General features: G+C 37.3%; 1 protein-coding gene across 1 annotated transcript in view; it reads right to left on the bottom strand.

Annotated features, from left to right (window-relative positions):
- Nucleotides 1-20,173, bottom strand: part of LOC110024101 (protease Do-like 7) — a 161,367-nt gene that overhangs the window by 38,928 nt on the left and 102,266 nt on the right. Inside the window, exons 15-17 of the mRNA XM_020723860.1 lie at nucleotides 16,077-16,568; nucleotides 7,508-7,690; nucleotides 7,333-7,435 (exon numbers count right to left, since the gene is read on the bottom strand). Coding sequence (XP_020579519.1) covers nucleotides 7,333-7,435; nucleotides 7,508-7,690; nucleotides 16,077-16,568 — 778 coding nt within the window. The remainder of the gene's footprint in view (nucleotides 1-7,332; nucleotides 7,436-7,507; nucleotides 7,691-16,076; nucleotides 16,569-20,173) is intronic.

Raw genomic sequence — 20,173 nt, 5'->3', positions numbered from 1 at the left:
TTTCTTCACTTTCAGAAAAGACTCTGGTGTACAGTTTCAGACCTTCCAGTATGTCGACAATCGTAGAATTCAAACTCTCTCTTCTTTACCTTGCTCATCTTGCTCAATTCTTGCATTTCTTCTCGGGTTAGGTTCGTCGCATATGGACGTGGCGACATAATTGGAAGTGTTACGGAAAAGAGACGAGAGATAAGAGAAGCCAAGAAGAGAAGGAAAAAAGTAGAGCGAAAAAAATCGAAAAAATTTGGGTGGATTGGGTGGGGGTGGATGCTAGAGAACCCTAGGGTATGACTAGGATTGGGCTAGCACTAATACTAAATAATAACGGAGTTAATCCAAACCACAACTCGAATGACAATTTTATTATTGATTTTGAAGAAAATACAATATCGACTCGTAAACGAAAAACAACACAAACAAGTGGACAATAATAGAGGATATGACGACTCAATAATTAACAATTTAAGAAATACCAAAGGGGCTCAAACAGTCCTAAGAGGCGTCGGAGGAGACGCCGAGGGGGTTGGAGGGGCCAAAGCGAGTGGTAGTGCGGGATGACTGATGGAAAGTGTTGCAGCTGACTTGATTGGGGTGAGGGGTTGCACAAACCATGTTCACACGTCATTCAAACTTGTTTCAAACAATATTGCATTGTTATTCAAAGGTCATTCATCATGATATTTGACCTTGAATTGAACTTTGTGAGAACCTCTTTTGGTCTTCTGATAAAAAACAATTGTCAATTTAAATAAGCTTCCAAACATGCAAGTGCATAAATAAACAATATTCATGTATTACATGATAGGAAGGAGACGAGTTTCCACAAAGATTAGGACAAACACTATAGTTTACTTCACCACAACAAAAAAACATAGCTCAAATACAATAAAGATAAACACCTATAATTCAAAAGGTAGGTGATCTCTCTCAAACAATAACCCAAAATTAAAGACAACAATCATGCATATAACTAAATCCTAAATATATTGATACAGGAGTTAGCCAAAACCATAATAGAAATGCAAATACTATTGTTGAAATTCAAATTGGGATTACAACCAAACACCTGAAAGCAGGTAAACAACGAAAAAATCATAACTATGGTGTAAGTCGGAGTGGTGGTGTTGCGGTTTGCGGGAAAATATTAGGGAGAAGGGTGGGTAGCTGGGTGGTCGCAAACCGAGTTTTGATGGTATGAAGGTGGTTGCACGGAAGGTGAAGGCTAGTAGTGGGGTGTTACGATAGGGGGAAAGAATGGTAGGGTGCTAATGCAGTGGGGGAGGGCTGGTAGGATGTTACGACAGTGGGGAACTTCTAATATTTGGGGTTACAATAGAGAAAGGGAATCATGTGCGGAGAGGCGGCACAATAGTGCGGGCTTGATTCTAGCGAAAAGGGGGGTGTGGTTCCCATCCAAAAGCAAGCCGACCGGTCTAGCAAGGACCCTACTAAAAAAGCCGATTCAGCGTGCAAGCCCCGCATCACATATAAAACCCTATTTATACCCCACAATAGTAACTAACATATGACTAAATAGCCTTTAGTCTTAGCCTGACATAAGTCTCCAAAATATTTTAGCGAGCTCGGCATTGACTCAGTGGAGCATGAGGCAAACAATGTCGTAGGTTTCAGTCTAATATTATTCCGTTTCCAAAAAGACACATTATCCTCAAAATGAAAAAAATGAAATTCCAATTGGATCAAGTTGTATGGCTCTCACTCATAAACTGACTTGAGTCTGAGTCTCACAATCAACACTTGACTGAAATAAGCGATAGATTGTTGACACTGCATGAGGATTGTGCCTAACCCATAGCTTGAAGCATTTGTCTCTACAAAGAATGGTTGCTTGAAATAAGATAATGTCAGCACTAGTACAGTCATTGTAGTCTTCTTTAACTTCTCAAAAGACTGGGTCCCAACTTTCCTCCATTAAAAATTATACTTCAATTACTCCAACGGCCATGCAATTGAACTATAACCCTTCACGAACTTGCAGTAGTATTCTGTAAGTCTCAAAAATTCTCTCAACCCCTTCAACGTCTTATGTAGCGGCCAATTCAACAGTCACCACGTTCGATAGATTCAATGGCACTTCGAGAACCATCAACACCTTCTTCAAATGGTTAATGTGCTCTTCCAAAAAAATGGTCATATGGCCACCTAAATTCTCCTTATAATCCATGATGGACACTTCTCAAACCAATTTTCGAACACCTGCAAGTGTAAATTACCTTCCCTTATTATTCTGAAATGCTTCAATAATAGGCCTTTGAAATTTTCTCATGTTCTGATTGATTGATGTTATTCTCTCCATTGACACCACGCTAGAGTCTTCCCTTCCAAATATAGAGTCATAACTATCAATTTTTCTTCCTTTGTCAGTCCATTAACATCAAAGTATCTCTCCACGCGATAAACTCAACCATAGGCATCTTCTCCTTCAAAGATCGGCATCTTCAACTTCATTATGCAAGAGTTTCCTTTCCAATTTCCTCGAACGAAGCTCATTCCACCCATGATGCAGGGGTTGGGTTCCCTTCCTCGACCCATATTGATTTTCCTTCTTCCATAAATCTGGCTCACTCTATAAACAACTCGTTTGTCCACATAACCTCCCGAATTATCTTCCACCCAAAAGGATGCCACATTAAAAGGCACTGGCGTGGTTGGATGCAACCCTTCAACTAGACCCCTCTCATCGTGGTTCCCTTTTTTCAAGTTATATCCTTCTAATCGATCTTCTACAACCTTGAATACCACGCCATCCCATTCTGCCTATTGTCACTCATTCTAAACCTCAAAATGTTGTCCAATTCCTTATATCCTTCTAATCGATCTTCTACAACCTTGAATAGCACGCCATCCCATTCTGCATATTGTCACTCATTCTAAACCTCAAAATGTTGTCCAATTCCTTTTAGATGTCGCTCGAATCCACTTTTGGTTCCTTCTGTCACAACCCAACCTAATAGTTTGGAATTAACCAAGTCAAGAATTGCGTTTGGACGGTATTAATATTTAATTTACTTTCTACAAATTTTCATAATTTCCAATATACATATAAGAGTAACTAAGAAACCACAAAGTACGCTATATAAAAATCAAAATATCAAGAAATAACAACATAGTATGCAAACAAAACATCTCAATCCATACACAACAGTATCTCTGCATAGAAGTAAATAATACAAAGAAACTACAATCATGATAGTATTTCTCTTGTAAACTAAATCTCTCCTGTCAGACATCAATCTACATTTTTTTATGGAAGGACAATTAATTTAAACAGTGCATTTTCATGACTTATTGAGCAACTATAATCTTATTATGCATTAAATTAATATGTGAATGTTATGCATGACTAATCAAAAGAAATGTAGTGCATTAATTTATCGAACTATAAGCTTTCCATTTAAATTAACACTCCATATTTCAATTTAACTATTTACCTTTTTAGCATTTGCCTTACATTTAAAATGTTATATCATGATCACCATCTAACCCGAATATATCCTCAAAATTGTACATATAGATACCCGAAGATACAGATTTATCATTTTTATTTCATTTATTGTGCACCCATAAGCATCCACTGCCAGTATTATCTGGAGTTGAATCCTAATTGACACAAGCATTTACTAATCATTTCATATCAAATTAAAATCGTTTAAATGTACTTTTATATGCCAATTATTTTTTTCCCATTTCTTGAGACATCTTACAAATATTCAAAATGCAAAACAAAAATAAAATAATCTTACTGAGGGATACACCGCATATTATTTATAATACAAACAAGTTCCATAATTTTCTATTAAAACTAAGAGATGCAATTACAATATATTTAGTTACTTTAAAAATTGATGAATAGTGTATTAGCAGAGAAGGCTAGAAGAATAGAGTTTGATTTACCAACTACTCAAAGGAGGCATAACTTGTACAAGAGATATGACGAACAGAGGAGGAGAATACAACATTAAAGGCTAGGCTATTGTTATTAATTTCATTAATGATTATTTCAATTTAAAGTTTAGTATGTATTAATAATAGCTTTTATGAATTAATGTTAGAAATTGACATTTGAGAAATATGTGAATTGCTAAATTATTGTTGATTTGGAAAGAAAAGGACATGAGTTAAGTTTCTATTAGCATTTCTTTAATTTGTATAACTATTAGGACCATATAGTGGGCTTAAAATTTTTAAGAAATACTTAGGAATTTAATTTAACAGGAGTAAATTTGGAAGAAGAATAAGGGAATGATCAGGAAAGAGATCCCATTGAGATATTTTGCTAAACACTACTTAATTTATTTTAAAAGACAATTTATTAACCTTGCAAGAGGATGAATAAAATAGAAAGATAACACAGTAAAACACTTTAAAAAAGCAATATTGAATTTAGAAATTCATTTGGAGGATTAAAAGATTAATTTGTCGTTATTAATATCAACTTATCTTTGGATATAAGAATTATTTTAAAATTTTAGAACTTCCTAAAAGTTAAAATTAAGATCGTAAGAATATATGAGAGAATTAATACTAAATTGTATTTAGAAAATAGTAAAAATATTGAAATTTTTTTTTTAAACCATGGTTATGTTTATAGGTGCCAAACTAAAAGTTGTGACTAAAGATTAGATTACAGCACAAATATTTGAAAGTTGAGGTGAATTATTACTTTTCCATATTATTCCTTCATTTTAAAAAATGCATTCCTGATTTCAAATATAAAATAACATAGTATGGGCAAATTAAAGGAAAGATTATAGTTTGGAAAAATATTTTAATGTTGAAAAAGAGAAATAAAAATAAAATAAAATAAATGTATAAGTCAATCATAGGAGTCACCCACTTATAATATTAGCTGGTGGCATCATTGTACCCGTGCACCTGCATGAGCATGAAAAATAAAAATATTTTAAAAAAGAAATAAACATTCATTTATCTTAATTGTTACAATAATTTAGGCATTGCTTTTGAGATTCCAGTTTAAATGAAATATAAGGATTTAAAAATTTTAATAAAATAAAATTTTAAAATTTAATCATTTATGAACAACATTCATGTTGGAACACATGCATAAAAATTTAGTACACAACACAATCAAAATTATTCATTAAAATGTATAACTTAACATGTTTAAATGAATATTACAAAAAATGTTAATTTAATTAAATGACAGACATAAAAAAATTTATTTACAAGAGAAGATAGATAAGGATATTTTGTATTAAGAAACTATTTATATCGTGTTAAGTTTTTTTATTAAAATAATTGATATAAATTGGTTAATTTTATGTGCTTAAATGATATTTTAGAGATCTTTTGGTTTAGTGACTCTCTATCGTTTGGATGAATTTTATGAATTATTGTAAATTTTAAAATAGTATAACTCTACCACTCTACAGTTTGTTCCCTCCTTGAAAATTCCAAGCTCCGAGACAAGGTCGTGATATATCACATCAACAACAAAGTCCCAACTTTTCACAACTTCACAGTGCACTCCATTAATGCATTATCAAGTTCAGCATTCTTGAATTCATTGTATAAGGAAGTTATAAAAAAATATGATCCTTGTCATTTCAAATCTCTCCTCGAATAAAAAATCATCAAATCCCAACCTAGTGATCAATGTAAATTCAAAAGTTCCAAATTTATAATATTACTTCCGAAGTTGAATACAATGGAAATACAATCATTTCCTGCAGCAACCCTTTTTAGCAAATGTTGATGAGTTAGGGCCCTAAAAAAATGAATGTCAAGAGCATTAAAGTGATTGAAGGAGAGGTTAATTTATCCTCTTAAAAAGATCATAACTATTAAGTAGCCAGATCATTTTCTTCACCACCCCTAGCTTCTTATGATGCTATGGCAATGCACACTGTCTCCATAGGACAAAACATGTCAAACATCTACAGAAATAGCAAAGAAAATCTAATGAATCAAATAAATGAGATAAAATAAGGTTCAATCCTTCAATTAGAATTTCATTTGACTTCAATATCAAACCTCGGTTCTGAACCAACCATTCAACCTAAGCCCACAAGAAAAGCATGAGTTAGCTTTAAACTAGGTTTCAACCTTTGATTCGATGCAAAGAGCAGTCAAATGAGGTTTATATAAATAACTGAACTAGGTTTGAACAAGTTTTGAACCTCATTCTACAGGATGAATCTCTTTTTTGAACTATATGGCCAAACCTTAGGTTTTTAAATAGAAGTTTGAACTAAGTTAGAATGTTCAAATGTAGTTCAAACCAAAGGTTATAGAATTGAACAAGATTCAAATAAAGTTTGAACACAACATTATGTGTTCGATCGAACCTTGTATTATGTTTATAACAGTTTTGATCTCATTCAATATTCATTTTTGGACCTAAATTATAGCCACCTTCAAAGTTCTTCTTCAAATATAGCTTTCAAACAACTCTGCTTCCTACTATTAGCTGAGAGGACTGTCAATGTTAAAAGGGATGATGAATAGATTCTAATCTAAATAAAAAATATATATTTTAATACTACCATTTTCTATAAGCAAAAGAAAGGGAAACTTGAAAGAACTTGCAGAAGGCTTCAAAAAAAAAAAAAAAAAAAAAGGGATGAAATGGCAATAAGAGCGGCAGTTCAATTAATAAAGCCATGAAATTACTAGAGAAGATGCTTATAAGAAAGAATTTCAAGTTATAGTCACATTCAAAAATTTGCATCAATAAGAGGGATTATCCCTTATATTTCAACATGAGGTAATTTTCATCCAAAATCAAACTTTGGGCATATTTTCCTAAATAACACAAGGGATAAATTTCTCCAAATATGGGCATTATAAGAGAATATAAAGTGAATTTTCACCTACACACTAAGAGTTCCATGATGAAATAGCTTATAAAAAAGGGTATAACTATGAAAGTACTGGCTTATAAATGCAGAAGCAAGCACAGTTACAACGCAAAAAAAATGCATTGAACAATAAAAAATGATGCTCGAGTAACTAAGGCCTTTAGAGTTATTTTAATAAAGTAAAGTTTAAAAATCGATTTATAGTTTAAATATAGCACTTTGAAACTTGTTACTAGAGAGATTAAGAAAATTCATGTTTTGACCCATTTTATTCCATGATACTACAAAATGGTAAATCTAAAATCAAATAATAATCTAAGCACCATTTTGCAATCTGGACATGTTTTCTTGAGTAGAAATTCGCATAAAAAAAAGGCATTTTGAGAAAGATATAGTAGACCGTACCAATATAGATTACTCGCCTATAAGATTGAGCAAATAGAATGAACAAACTAATACAATAACGATAAGTACATCTCACTACTCCTACCTGGAAGGAGTGTAGCTGCTTGAACGTAGGTTGCACCTGCTCCTAAGCTAGAAGGATCATAAGCAACAATAGCGTAGTTGTGAAGAGGATGCAAAAAAATAACCTAAAGGTGCATATTTCTCAGTCGAAAAAACAGCTAAAAGAATTGTTGAAATGAGAAAATGGATTTTTTTACCTCCCCAGGAATTTCCACTGGAAATGCAGCGAAAGAAAGAATTATATCAGACGCCGATACAGCTACGGTGTTTCTGTCAACCACAGCCAAACCAATGATTTCTGTATGATATATAATGACTCCACATCCAAAAAAGTGCTGTGAATGCACACCATCAAGCATGCATGAAGGTGGCACGTGCACCTATAAATTACAGATTCAAAATAATTTAAAATGCCAAAATACAAGAGAGTAGAAAATAGTATTTCATACAAATTAATTTAATGAAATCGACACTAAAAATCATCTAGGCACTCAAGAGAAGTGAGTCAACAAAAATAATTATCTCACTTATAGATTTAAATTTAATGTTAAATAAATATTTTTATGAGGACAAATGAAAATCATAACATCAAATTCAGCATGAAAATTTTATTTATAGTTCCAATGCATTCTGAGTTAAATATCACCGGTAAATAGATTATCCTAAACAAACACGTCAGACTAAACATGAAAATTTTATTTATGTTTGCACCAACTAAAACTTAGGGATTACTTTTGATACCGGAGGAAACCCAAACCACAACAGAATCACATATTATTTCTAAATTCCAAACGAATTACAAACATGACAGTTGAAAAACAGAAAGTAACGATAAACAAACGCGAACAAAATAAAAAATAAAAGATATCCGCGGGTGACAGCGAAAACGACGGCTGATGGAAGATGGTTATGGCTGAGGGGAGGTGGCAGAAGGGATGTTCAGCTGTTGGGAGATGGTTACGGTTGCTGGAAGAGGCATGGACAGTGGTTGACAGTAGTAGGAGAGGGGTTGCAGTTGCTGGAAGACGGTTGGAAAGTGATTGACGACTGTAGGGGAGAGACTGCGGTTGCTAGAAAAGGGTTGTGACATGGAGGGCAGTAGGAAGTGGTGTCCTTGAAAGTTTGGACAGTAACTGGAACATGTGTCGACGGCAACAACAGGAGGTAGTTTGGACAATAGTCGCAAGGCAGGGCAGCAACCTGAAGAGGGATGACGCGGGTTGGCCAGTAGCCGGAAGGGGGATGGCGTGGTCTAAACAGCAGCGGAAGGGGGATGGCGTGGTTTGGACAGCAACCAGAAGATGGTTTGCGGGTGTTGGAAACGAGGCAAAAGGGGTTGTGGAAGAATAAATGTATTATCTTGGTCAAATTACAGTCAAAGCACCACCCGGGCCCTGGAGACGATCACCACCTACAACCAAAACACCTTCTCGTTGTCGGGTACAACCCCAGAGGGGAAGAACGCCTCTAAGAGAGCACGCAGAAATCTATAATCATAAAACTCCTCCCACCCGATCAGCACACATCAATTATAAATAAGATGTGAGTAGGGGCTAAACTAGATAACTAGAGAAAATAGGCAAGGATTAAAGATGAGTGGATAGGAAAGGACGGAATTTAAAATGCAGCCCAAGCAGGGAGAGAAGGACTAGGAAGGGGGAAAAAAAAGCAGAACAATCAAATATAAAAAGAAATAAATTAGAAAAGGGCATTAAATCTAAAAGGAGATCGCAGTTACTGTAACAGCCATATTAACACTTTTGCAATCTTGTAATTACTATAGCATCGCGGCGGTAAGTTTGAGCATCAATCTCCTGGGGTTGGGGAGCTTTAACTTCATCCATCGAAGCTTTTAGGGAAGAAAAATTTTGGTAGGAGATGGCTTAGGAGTGGTCAGATGCTACGGAACCCTATGATAGGACTAAGGCGGGGAGCTTTAACTTCATCCATCGAAGCTTTTAGGGTAGAAAAATTTTGGTAGGAGATGGCTTGGGAGGGGTCAGATGCTACAGAACCCTATGATAGGACTAAGGTTAGGTTAGCTCTTATACCAAATGATACTAGAGGAAACCAAAACCACAACGAAAACACATTATTTCTGAATTCCGAGCGGATTACGAAGATGACACTTGAAAATGAAGATGTAACGACAAATAAACAAGAACAAAAAAATAAATAAAAGATATATGGGTGAGAACGAGGATGGAGTCTTTTGGACAGTGGGTTAGCAGCTAATAAAAAATGGCTACGGTTGAGGGGAGGTGGCAGGAGGGAAGGGCAGCTGCTGGGAGATGGCTGCAGTTGTTGAGCTAGCAATTATAGGAGAGGGGACAATTGCTGGAAGAGGATTGGAAGGTGGTTGGCGGCTGTAGGGGAGGGGCTACGGTTCCTCGATGACGGTTGTGGGCTACACGGCAGCAGGAAGTAGTGTCCTTAAAGAGTTAGATAGCAGCTGGTACATGTTTCGGTGGTTGGGCATCAACAGGAGGTAGTCTGGACAACAACCGGAAGGCTGTGTAGCACCCAGAAGAGGGATGATGTGGGCTGGAAAGCACCAAAAAGGGGGATGCATGGTCTGGACAGCAGCCAGAAGGTGGTTTGTGACTGTTGGAAACGGGTCCCGAAGAGTTGTAGAAGGATAAATTTCTCGTTGGGGTCGAGCTATAGCCGAAGCATCACACAGACTCTTGGAGCCGGTCACCACCTCAGATGAGTAACAACCAAAGCACTTTCTCTTTATTGGGTACCCCGGAGGCGAAAAATGCCTTTAAGGCAGCACTCATAAAACTCCCCCCTTCTGATTAGCACACGACAATTATAAATAAGAAGTGAGTAGAGGTTAAACGGTAAGTAGAGAAAATAGGCAATGTCTAGAGAAGCAGAAAAGGCCGAAATTTTAGGGAAGGATTAGGAAGGGGGGAATTAGAGCAGAAGAACCAGATAGGAAAGAAAAATAAATTAGAAAAGAGAATTAAATCAGAAAAGGTACTGTGGTAACTGTAGCAGCAGTAAGGCAAATGCGGTACTATAGCAGCTACAGTAACGCATATGCGGTACTGTAGCTGCTACAGTATCACAGGTGGTAAGTTCTCGCATCGAATCTCAACCATTATTTCCAATATCAATTATGCCATATTTTCCAACATTGGGTTTTTTACCCTCCATCTATTCCTTCGTCTAATCATATTCATCTTCTTTATAATTAAGATTTATTATTCTAAAACTTTGAGGTTATCTATCTAAATCTAGTCCTAATTTTCTATGGGCATCCCTATTTCACTATTACAAGATGTTCTTCGGATACCACATCTCAATTTTTCATAATATCATCACCTACTATTGGCATCCACCTCTTCAATCATAGCAAGGACCTTCCTCAATGCATGCAGCTCAAGTAGCTTTCCAAGGAACACTATTGCAAGAGGCTTTGTGAGGCACTATGGCCTCGCTTTGCCTTACCCAAGAACCTAAGAGAGCTACTCGCTCACCTTTAACAATGCTATATTTAGCATAGCTTCTTAGAAGATTTTAAAAAAGAAAAGAATTTAATTGTTTCAAACTCATACAGAAAGTTCTTTAAGAATAAACGATCATTTAAGGACACCAATCACAAGGTTTTTAATGTATAATAGTGCCAAAAAATGCCTAAAATAAACAATTAAAAAATATAGAAAAAAAACTCTTAAGCATGTTTTGTGGTGCAATGAACGGTAAGGTTACACATCGAACTATAGAGAGATGGGCTTATACTCTAAAGTATAACTGAAGTGGTGAGGTGCACACTTCAACATCGCCTAGTATAACTATAACATCCCATCAAGATATTGTCCACTCTGGGTCTCACAATTTTATCTCATTGGGTAGCTTCCCATGAGGTCACCCATCTTGAAAATGCTACAATCTGAGCACACTTATTACTGAATTTTCTAATGAAATTTTAACTGTTACACCGAAAGGCCCTGATGTTTAAAAGTTTAGCTTCATTCTAATTAAAAGGGTTTCACATTTTTCCCACTTAAGTAACTGACACTCGATTCACTTAACTTAGAAACATATACCAGGGAAAAAAAAAAATCAAAAAAGGACCCTTAGGTGGCTCTCACCATGGAACACTAGATCCCATCTAGAATTTAGAAGTAGGCTCCGTGTCGTAATACTTTGTTCTGTATAGTACTTAGTTCTCATCTTCAAGCGGGTGCAACGCTCTGATGCCATTTTTAATAGCTCGAACTCTCTCTAAAAAAATTTTTATCTGAGTTGGCCATGGGTCACGATTATATCCTATTAGTGTAACTTCCGAGGAGATCAGCGATCTTGAAAGTGCACCCATACAAGCACACTTAACTTTCAATTTTTTTGATGAAATTTCAACTGCTATACCAAACCACACCTCAATATTAAGAGTTCAACTTCATTTTATTCAAAGGGCTACATAAAAACTCATGACACAAGCTCTCCACTCCTTCCCTATCAAAGAAGAAGACTTTAACAACTAGAAGCATTTATTTGCTTTTTTTTAAACCTAAAAAAAATGCAATGTATTATTTTGTAGTTTTTATATGTATGATTGTTGTTACATAGTATAATGCTATATATGAATTTCAATTAACTAGCACACGCACTTTGTTTGCACTTCATGATTCAAAGAAAAACCCGATTGTACATCACATTGTAAGTAAACTTTAGGAAAACATACATCACTGCGTTTTGGTAACAAAAAGCTTAACATAGGCATCTACAGCAGACCAAAAAATCTATATTTTGTTTGACAGTTTTTTTCTCGTGTACAGGAATAGTTTGTTAAGCAGTTGCAATTGTGAAATCTAATGAGAATACCGTGTATTTTTTGGTAAAAATTATCCTGAAACACAAAGAGCATAAAGTTACACATTTTCTTACATATAAAATGATTTATTCACCATCAATGATCAAGCAGCATTGGCAAATTCTCATTAGTAACAATTTTTTTTCGTACCTTTTGAGATAATAAGCATGGAACAATTGCTGAAGTGTAATTTATAGTGATATTAAAGACAGTGGAAAGCAGCCAACATAAAGATGCAAAGAAGGCTGTGAAAACATTGCTTTACAACAACAACAAGCCTTTATCCCAAAAGTGGGGTCAGCTTCCCATTGAGTGTCATATTTTCATTTAATAATAAATTAAGATCGTTTTTTATACAATATGTCGAAGTCTTTAAGGTCTACCGCTGTTTTTCTTAACATAAGTCGAATCTAGAACACATTTTTATGACTGATGTTTAATGTGACCAAACCATCTAAGACGACTCTCTCTAATCTTATATACCACTGCAACTACACAAAACCTTTCACGGATACATTCATTTCAAATTTTGTCTCTAAATATCAAGCAACTCATCCACGTAAGCATTCTCATCTCAACAACACTTAAATTATTTTATGTTTCTCTTTTATAGGCCAACATTTGTGCCATAAAGTGACGCAGAAGAGGAGTCACCCGTAGAGGACGTGGGAGTTGGGTCCCATGCAGCGGGAACAAGAGTAAGATCTCCCGCAGTGGGAATGCAGGAGAAGGTTTTCCTGCAACGGAAACTCAAGCTGTTGAACCGAACCGACCCAATTGAGGCTGGTCCAGGGTAAACCCAGGCGGAGCGATCTAGGGCTATAATTTGACAAGGAGGGACTGTCGCCCGATCCTCTCCTCCTTCCTTTGTTGCTTCTACTTCATTTAGAAGTATTTTAATGGCTAATTTTGAATATTTATTGCCTCCCCACCCTTTCGTTTTGTGCGGGAGTTAACTTCTTTATTTATTTCTTTTCTTTTTATGTAAGAGCTATTTATTTGTTGTTTTCAGAGTCTAGGGGATGTTTTTTTTGTGTGTTAATTTTAGATTCATGTGTGGAGTCTTTTTCCCCTTTGTGGGTGTATCCGAGGAGGTGGTGCTACTCCAGTTGTATCCTCCTCCAAGGTGGTATGTATCTTCCTCCCTTTTGGCATCTAGCCATTGTCCTCCTTCCCCATAACCGCCGGTCACTCCTAATACCATTCCCCAGCCTCTGCCACTCCATCTCCTGCATTGACCCTATTATCCAGCACCTTCTAACCACCCCTCCGCCTGTCATCGGTCATATATGATCCACTATACTTGTTGTCCCTGCAATTCTGCACTTCCCTCTCGCTGTTATTAGCATTCTTTGGCTGCCACCGCTATTGTCAACCATCCTAATCCAGATAGCTGACCTCCACTGCCCTTGGAATACACTTTAGAGGTGTTGTTTGTGTCGTGTATGTCGGTGCTGTTATTTTCTGTTGGGTTATGTTCTAAACCTATTTTCCTACTAATAAAAGTGTGTTTTTGTGTTTCTATTATTTTCTCTACTAGTTTCGGCATCATTTGGTATCAGAGTTAGCCCAACTCTAGTCCTATCCTAGAGTTCCCTAGCATCTGCCATAAACCAAAACTTTCTTTCCTACCACCAAATATCACTTCCACAGCCCAAACCCTAACCCCACCAAAATTTTTTTTTCCTATCCTTAACCCTAGCCATACTACCATTGAGATACATACTTGAGCTTTCAAGGGAGGAGATATGGTGAGAGATCCGCCGACTTTGGTGATGCATTACGAACATGTAAGATGAAATCTAATAGAAGACTACCCTGACCGTGATCCGAAAGGTCGAAGGGGGAACAAGAAAAGATGAAGATGAATCAGGAAACACAGCGCAATTTCCTACCAAGTTACTACCGACAAAAATTGTAGACTCTAACTTCAAAAGTGGAGTGACCGCATCACCAAGCTATCCCCCTTGTTTACTATCCAACAAAACCGATCCGCAAGGCTGTCACAGCCAGAAAGTGTTGCAAGTGCCACGGATTCAGATATGTGAAAGTAGAACACACAACCAGAGGAATGATCTATTTTACTGAGCAGGGAATTGTAGAAAAATGGGGTAAGAACATCACAGACACTGAAGAGTAGTTCGAACAAGAATTTTCATCAGATGGTGTCTTCCTCTGTGGAACTTCCTTGCTCATTGATACATCCAATGTCTTTCCTCAATGTGATAAAAAAAACATGCGACTTTGGATGAAACATATAAAGATCATACAAACTAGAAGATACCATAATTTAAAATTTCAATGGATGGTCTTAGTGACGACTAACTGATAGCATCACGGACCGCTACACTTCCAACCTTCACCTTCAATGTTCCATATGAAGAGAAGAAATGTCAGTGTGAGACTCTTGTTATTGCAACACAACAGAAGATGTTAGTTCTCTAAAACTTCAAGAGTCTAGGAAAAACCTGAAAGATAATAAGAATCGCACATCAACCAAACGCTTTCAAGCCCTCAACCTCTCTGTGGGCCAACTTGTCATAGATGAGAAGAATGAGAGATATTTACATGTTAGAAATTTGGCTCATGAGAACCTACATCTTTATGTACCTCTTGCTCAGATTATGCCAAACAAGAACAGATCGATGGGAGGTTTGCTCGCAAGTGGGAAAAGCTCTGCAGATGCTTTGAGAGTCAGCATAGTCGCCAGTGGGAACCAGGAACAACCGACGAGAACCAGAATCTTCAACAGATGAAGTCGAAGCTCCCCTAATCTTAGGAGATTGACGCGAGAGCAAGGTCTCCTGCAACAGAAGCGGGGGCGGGGTCTCCCACATCGGGAACAAGGGAACGGGAGCGTGATCTCCCACAAAGAGAACGAGCAAAGTTTTCGCAGCGGAAACTTCTGCTGTTGAACTGAACCGGCCCAAATGAGGCCAGTCCAGAGTAAACTCAGGCCAGCTGGCCTGGGGCGATAATTTGACGGAGCGTGATTGTCGCCCGCCCCTCTCCTCCTTCCTTCTCTGCTTCTTCTTTATTTTAAAGTTTTTTAATGGCTAATTTCTGAATATTTATTGCTTCCCCACCCATTCCTTTTGTGTAGAAGTTACTTTCTTTACTTCTTTCCCTTCGAATTCATGTAAGAGTCTATTTATTTATTGTTTTTAGAGTTTAGAGGGAGTTTATTTGCTGTGTTGATTTCAAATTCATGTGTGGATTTCTTTTCCCTTTGTGAGTTGTATCCAAGAAGGAGGTGGTGCTTCGGTTGTATCCTACTCCAAGGAGGTATGTATCTTCCTCCCTTTTGGCCATCTAGCTCTTCTCCTCTTTCCCCATAACCGTAGGTCACTCCTAATCCCCTTCCCCGGCCTCTGTCGCTCCATCTCCTGCATTTACCTTATTATCCAACACCTTACAGCCAACCTTCACCTATTTTCGGCCACCTACAATCCTCCATACTTCCTGTCTCTACAATGCTGTCATCAACATTCTTTAGTTGCCACCACCATTGCCAACCATCCCAATCCACCTAGCCGACATTCACCGCCCTTGGAATACACCTTAAAGGCGTTGCTTGTGTCATGTATGTTGGTGTTATTATTTTTTTGTTGTGTTGTGTTGTAAACCTATTTCCCTATTAAAAAATTTGCTTTTGTGTTGCTATTGTTTTCTCTACTAGTTCTGGTACCATAAAAGATTGCAGGTCTCACCACCATCTTATAAAAGTTTCCTTCTCGGGAAAAATAGTAATATACCAAAAAGGATTATGCAAAAGAAAAAAATAAAATTTGTTCAAAGAAGAAAGGGAAGGTGTGACCAAGAAATTTGGTATCATCATCAAAATAATCCCTGCCAATCAACAAGGATTTGACAAAATGACATAAATTTCATTTACAATTAAGAAAAAAACTTTTAATTATCAAATATGAGAGAGAACCAACTTCAAACATCACAAGAGCAGGCCCGATCACATGTTCTGCTAAAGATGCATTTGTTGATGTAACAGCCATATTGCCTGAAAGATCATTGTTTTCACAGTTCGAAGTCTGTGTAGGAGTTGATTCCTTAAATGCATGAACGCTTCCATTAGATTCACTGTTTCCTTTACTGCATGTATTGTCCCACAGACGCCTTCTTTTACACACAATTTTAACATCATCTGTGTATGATCCTTCAAGAACAGCCTGATCAATACTCTCCTTTTCTGTGCAAACATCTTCCCATTTTTCATTATTAATATCATGTTGACGTTCCACAGGAACAGAGTTCCTCAATGAAGAAACAGGAATTGAATTTGTTTGAAGTCTAGAAGCACGAAGCAGAGAATCTGGCGGTATTGCAGTCTTCGCCGTCCAAAACCCTGTGTTGTCATTACGTGTATATATCTGAGGAGGAGCATACCATTCATGACGATCAATCGTAACAAGAACTGACTGCAAGAAAACCAACAAGGGACAAAATAGGTCATACCAATAAAACAATCATTGATAGATTTTGAAATGAGAATGAAAAGATTAAGGAAAAAGCAGTGTCATCAGTATGTCGTAACTGAATTTTTAATATAATAATAATATGTAATAACCGATCTTTTAATATAATAATAATAATGAATATAATAATAACGGTAATATTAAAACCACACCTCCCGGTCATTGATATCACTACAACCAGCTACAACAGCCTTCCGTTAGCTGTTTTCTGCCTCCCCAGCTTCCCAGGCACCTCCCACTTCCTCCCAGCTTTGCTGCTATTCAAACCGCACCTCTTCCCTGCTATCCTACCCTTCCAACAGCGCTGTCGCCGCCCAAGGCAGCCAGGACACACCTCTTTCTTGTTGTCTCATCGCTATCCACCCCCTCCCCTCACCGTCATCACACAAGACAGCCTCCTTACTTGATGTGCATACATTTCTAAATTCCCCCCTTGTTGAGTAACCCTATTCGAATTTTGCAATAATATTACTATTTCAATTGTAGTTTGGGTTAACTCTGGTATCATTTGGTATCAGAGATAGCCTAACCCTAGTCCTGTCCTAATGTTTCCGAACATCCACCCCTACCCAAGTCACCTCAACCAAATTTTTTCTTTCTTATTCCCAAACTAGCCAAATATTAACTAACCCTAATTTTTTCTTGCTGATTTTCAAAATCAACAACCCCAAATTAGTTTTCCTATACTTTCAATGAGTCTTCTACACCCTCTTTCACCTCCCAACCCTAAACTCTTTATAGGCAGCGCTCAATCTCAAGGTCTTACATCCTTTATTCCTAGTTAAAGTCAAACCAAAATGCTCAATGCATTATTTATCAGCACGTCAGCTAGAGTTCAACCATTTGAAAAATGGATAGCATCGACGCAACTAAAATATTGAAATCTCTAACAGAGGACACCCGTATTGTATGGGTTATTAAATGAAAGAGAAGCAATATTTTCCCAGTGCAATTTGCTTGACTAGCAAATCAAAATGTACATGGACAAATTTGTGAGGCAACATTAGTAAAAGGAATGATGAATTAATATTACTAACTAATTAAGTTTAAAAAAATTAAAATAAAAACTAAATTAAATATTTCTGTTAAAATCAAAATCTAAAATACCATTTATTTAAATTATAACTAATTAAGATTTTTGTGTGTCTATACACACACACACACAGATATATATATATATATATATATATACACACACACACACACACATACATACATACATACATATCGACACGATTGCGATCTACTTTGCTAGGGTTTTGCCAGATTGCGAAACCCTAATTTGATTCCATGTTCGACGACGAAGTTCCCGCACTCGACGACGACGACGCATTTCCCACACTCAACGACAATGACGAAGGACTACCATGCGATCGCCATCTTCTCTTTCGCGCCAAACGAAGAAGGGTTTCGGCGTCTGGTTCTGTGGTTTCGTCATCTCCTCCTTTGCACCTTCTAGCTAGCCTTCCAGCTTCTACGGTTCTTTTTGGCGCGAATCGAGCTGCGGTTTCTTGTGTGCCAAGCTGAAATTTCCTCTGCAGTTCATGTCTTCTGCGCAGCTTCGCCCCGAGCTCTCCAGCTTGTCTTTTTGCCCTCTGCCCGACTTGCAGGGCTTTTTTTGTTGTGATGAAAAAAAGATACTTCTTCTTTGGTTGAACCTGATAAAATCTCCTTTGCCTACGCAATGGCTAATCCTCAAGGGGAGATGGTGGTTGTCTTGCCTTCAAGTTATAAGAAGCGTTGTGATGGTACAGGTGACTGCCCCTTTATTAAGAATGCAAACAGAAAAAGTGGGAAGACGACACTCATTTTCTTTGTCAAAAATTTCAATGCTGACTGACAGATTCAAATTTGATCTTATTGAGAAATTTCAGTGGGGACGCCCACCTATGGAAATAATCAGGAAAATTTTTTATGACCTCAAATTTACAGGAAAGTAAAAAGTAGGGCTCATGGATAAGAGACGTGTATTGATTCAGTTAGCCGTGCATGAGGACTACAATCGGATTTTCTCCATAAAATATTTTAACATCGCTGGTAAACTTATGAAGCTACTCAAGCGGTCTCTTGATTTTGACCCCAATCATGAACCTTCTACTGTACAAGTATGGTTTAGTCTACCTGTGCTCCAGCTACACTTTATCAGGTTCTTTACTCTATTGGTGTCATACTTGGGGACCCTTTGAAGCTAGATCTACCCACTTTTAACCCATCCAGACCTTCTGTAGCCAGAATACTTGTTGAAAGAAATATTATTTTACCTGATGTTACCGAAGTCTGGTTGGGCACAACTCATAATGGATATTGGCAACAAATCGTCATGGAGTATAGACCTCCTTATTGTTCTCATTGTAAGATGTTTGGGCATACCCTTGATAAATGTCAGAAGCTTCATCCTAATTTGAAATCTAAAGATCAAGTGAATAAAAATGGATCTAAGGATATATATAATCCACCTAGAGAGAAAATTATCATGGGACAGGATTTGGTGTCTGATTCTATTGCCCCTATGGACCCTCCCTATGAAAATACTGTTTTTGCGATCGATGAGAAGCTTGATGGCCCTGCAGAGCAACCTACACTTTCAAACCCTATTGAAAACAATAATGAAGGACCCCTACCTACGCGGACAGATAATCAGGAGAACCTTGTAGCTCCCCACCTTCAAGAAATATCAGGGGTAGAGGCGACAACTCTTACCACACATACACTTGTTGGCACAACTGTTGGCAATATTTCTACTGCAGCACTACCACCTCATCCGAATGAGCGACAATCTTCGGATGAGGAATGACAGGTCTACACTTTCAGAAGGAAGAAGAAAAATGGAGATCTACTTGAGCTAAGGAATCTAATGAATGATACTCTGGCTACTTCGGACAATGGTACACACCTCACCAATCTGTTAGCTGGTTCATTTCCGAGAACTAGAGGCAGAGGCAAAACTAAAGTGGGTCAACCTGATTGATCTTTTATGCACCATCTACTTTTGGGTTTTTAATTTTCTTCTTTTTTTTCTGTGTTATATAGTATGGGTTGGGTGTCTATTTGGGTCTACTCATACAGCCTATCTGTACCCCTTTCTCTTTAATATAATTGCCCTTGGGCTTTACAATATATATATATATATATATATAAAGATTAGTCAGAGGCTATGATATGAGCCTCCAACTAATCTCATGTGTCTAACCACTCAACTTATCTGCACATAGGTAGTGGGACTTCCTCTCGCTCTTGTTCGCTGCAACTCTGCCTCGTCGAGCTACGAGCTTTGCGGCTTCAAGAATTGTCGGACAGAGCTTTTTTGCTGTGATTTATGTGATTTGCTATGATGGAGCTTCATTCGTCTACGGTTGAAACTGGAAAAATCTCATTTGCCCACGTGGTGGGTAATTCTCAGAGGGAGACGGCGATTGTCTTCTCCTCAAGTTATAAGGAGCAACGAGAAAGTAATTGCTAGGGCTGTCAAAATGGCTCGTTGTTCGCGAACAACTCGTGTTCGACTCGTTAAGAAGCTTGTGTTCGGCTCGTTAATTTCGTTCGATAAG

This window comes from Phalaenopsis equestris, unplaced genomic scaffold, assembly GCF_001263595.1.
Source record: "Phalaenopsis equestris unplaced genomic scaffold, ASM126359v1 Scaffold000246, whole genome shotgun sequence".
NCBI lineage: Eukaryota > Viridiplantae > Streptophyta > Magnoliopsida > Asparagales > Orchidaceae > Phalaenopsis > Phalaenopsis equestris.
Note: the sequence above shows the minus strand (reverse complement) of the source record. Positions and strands in the feature narration are given on the sequence as shown.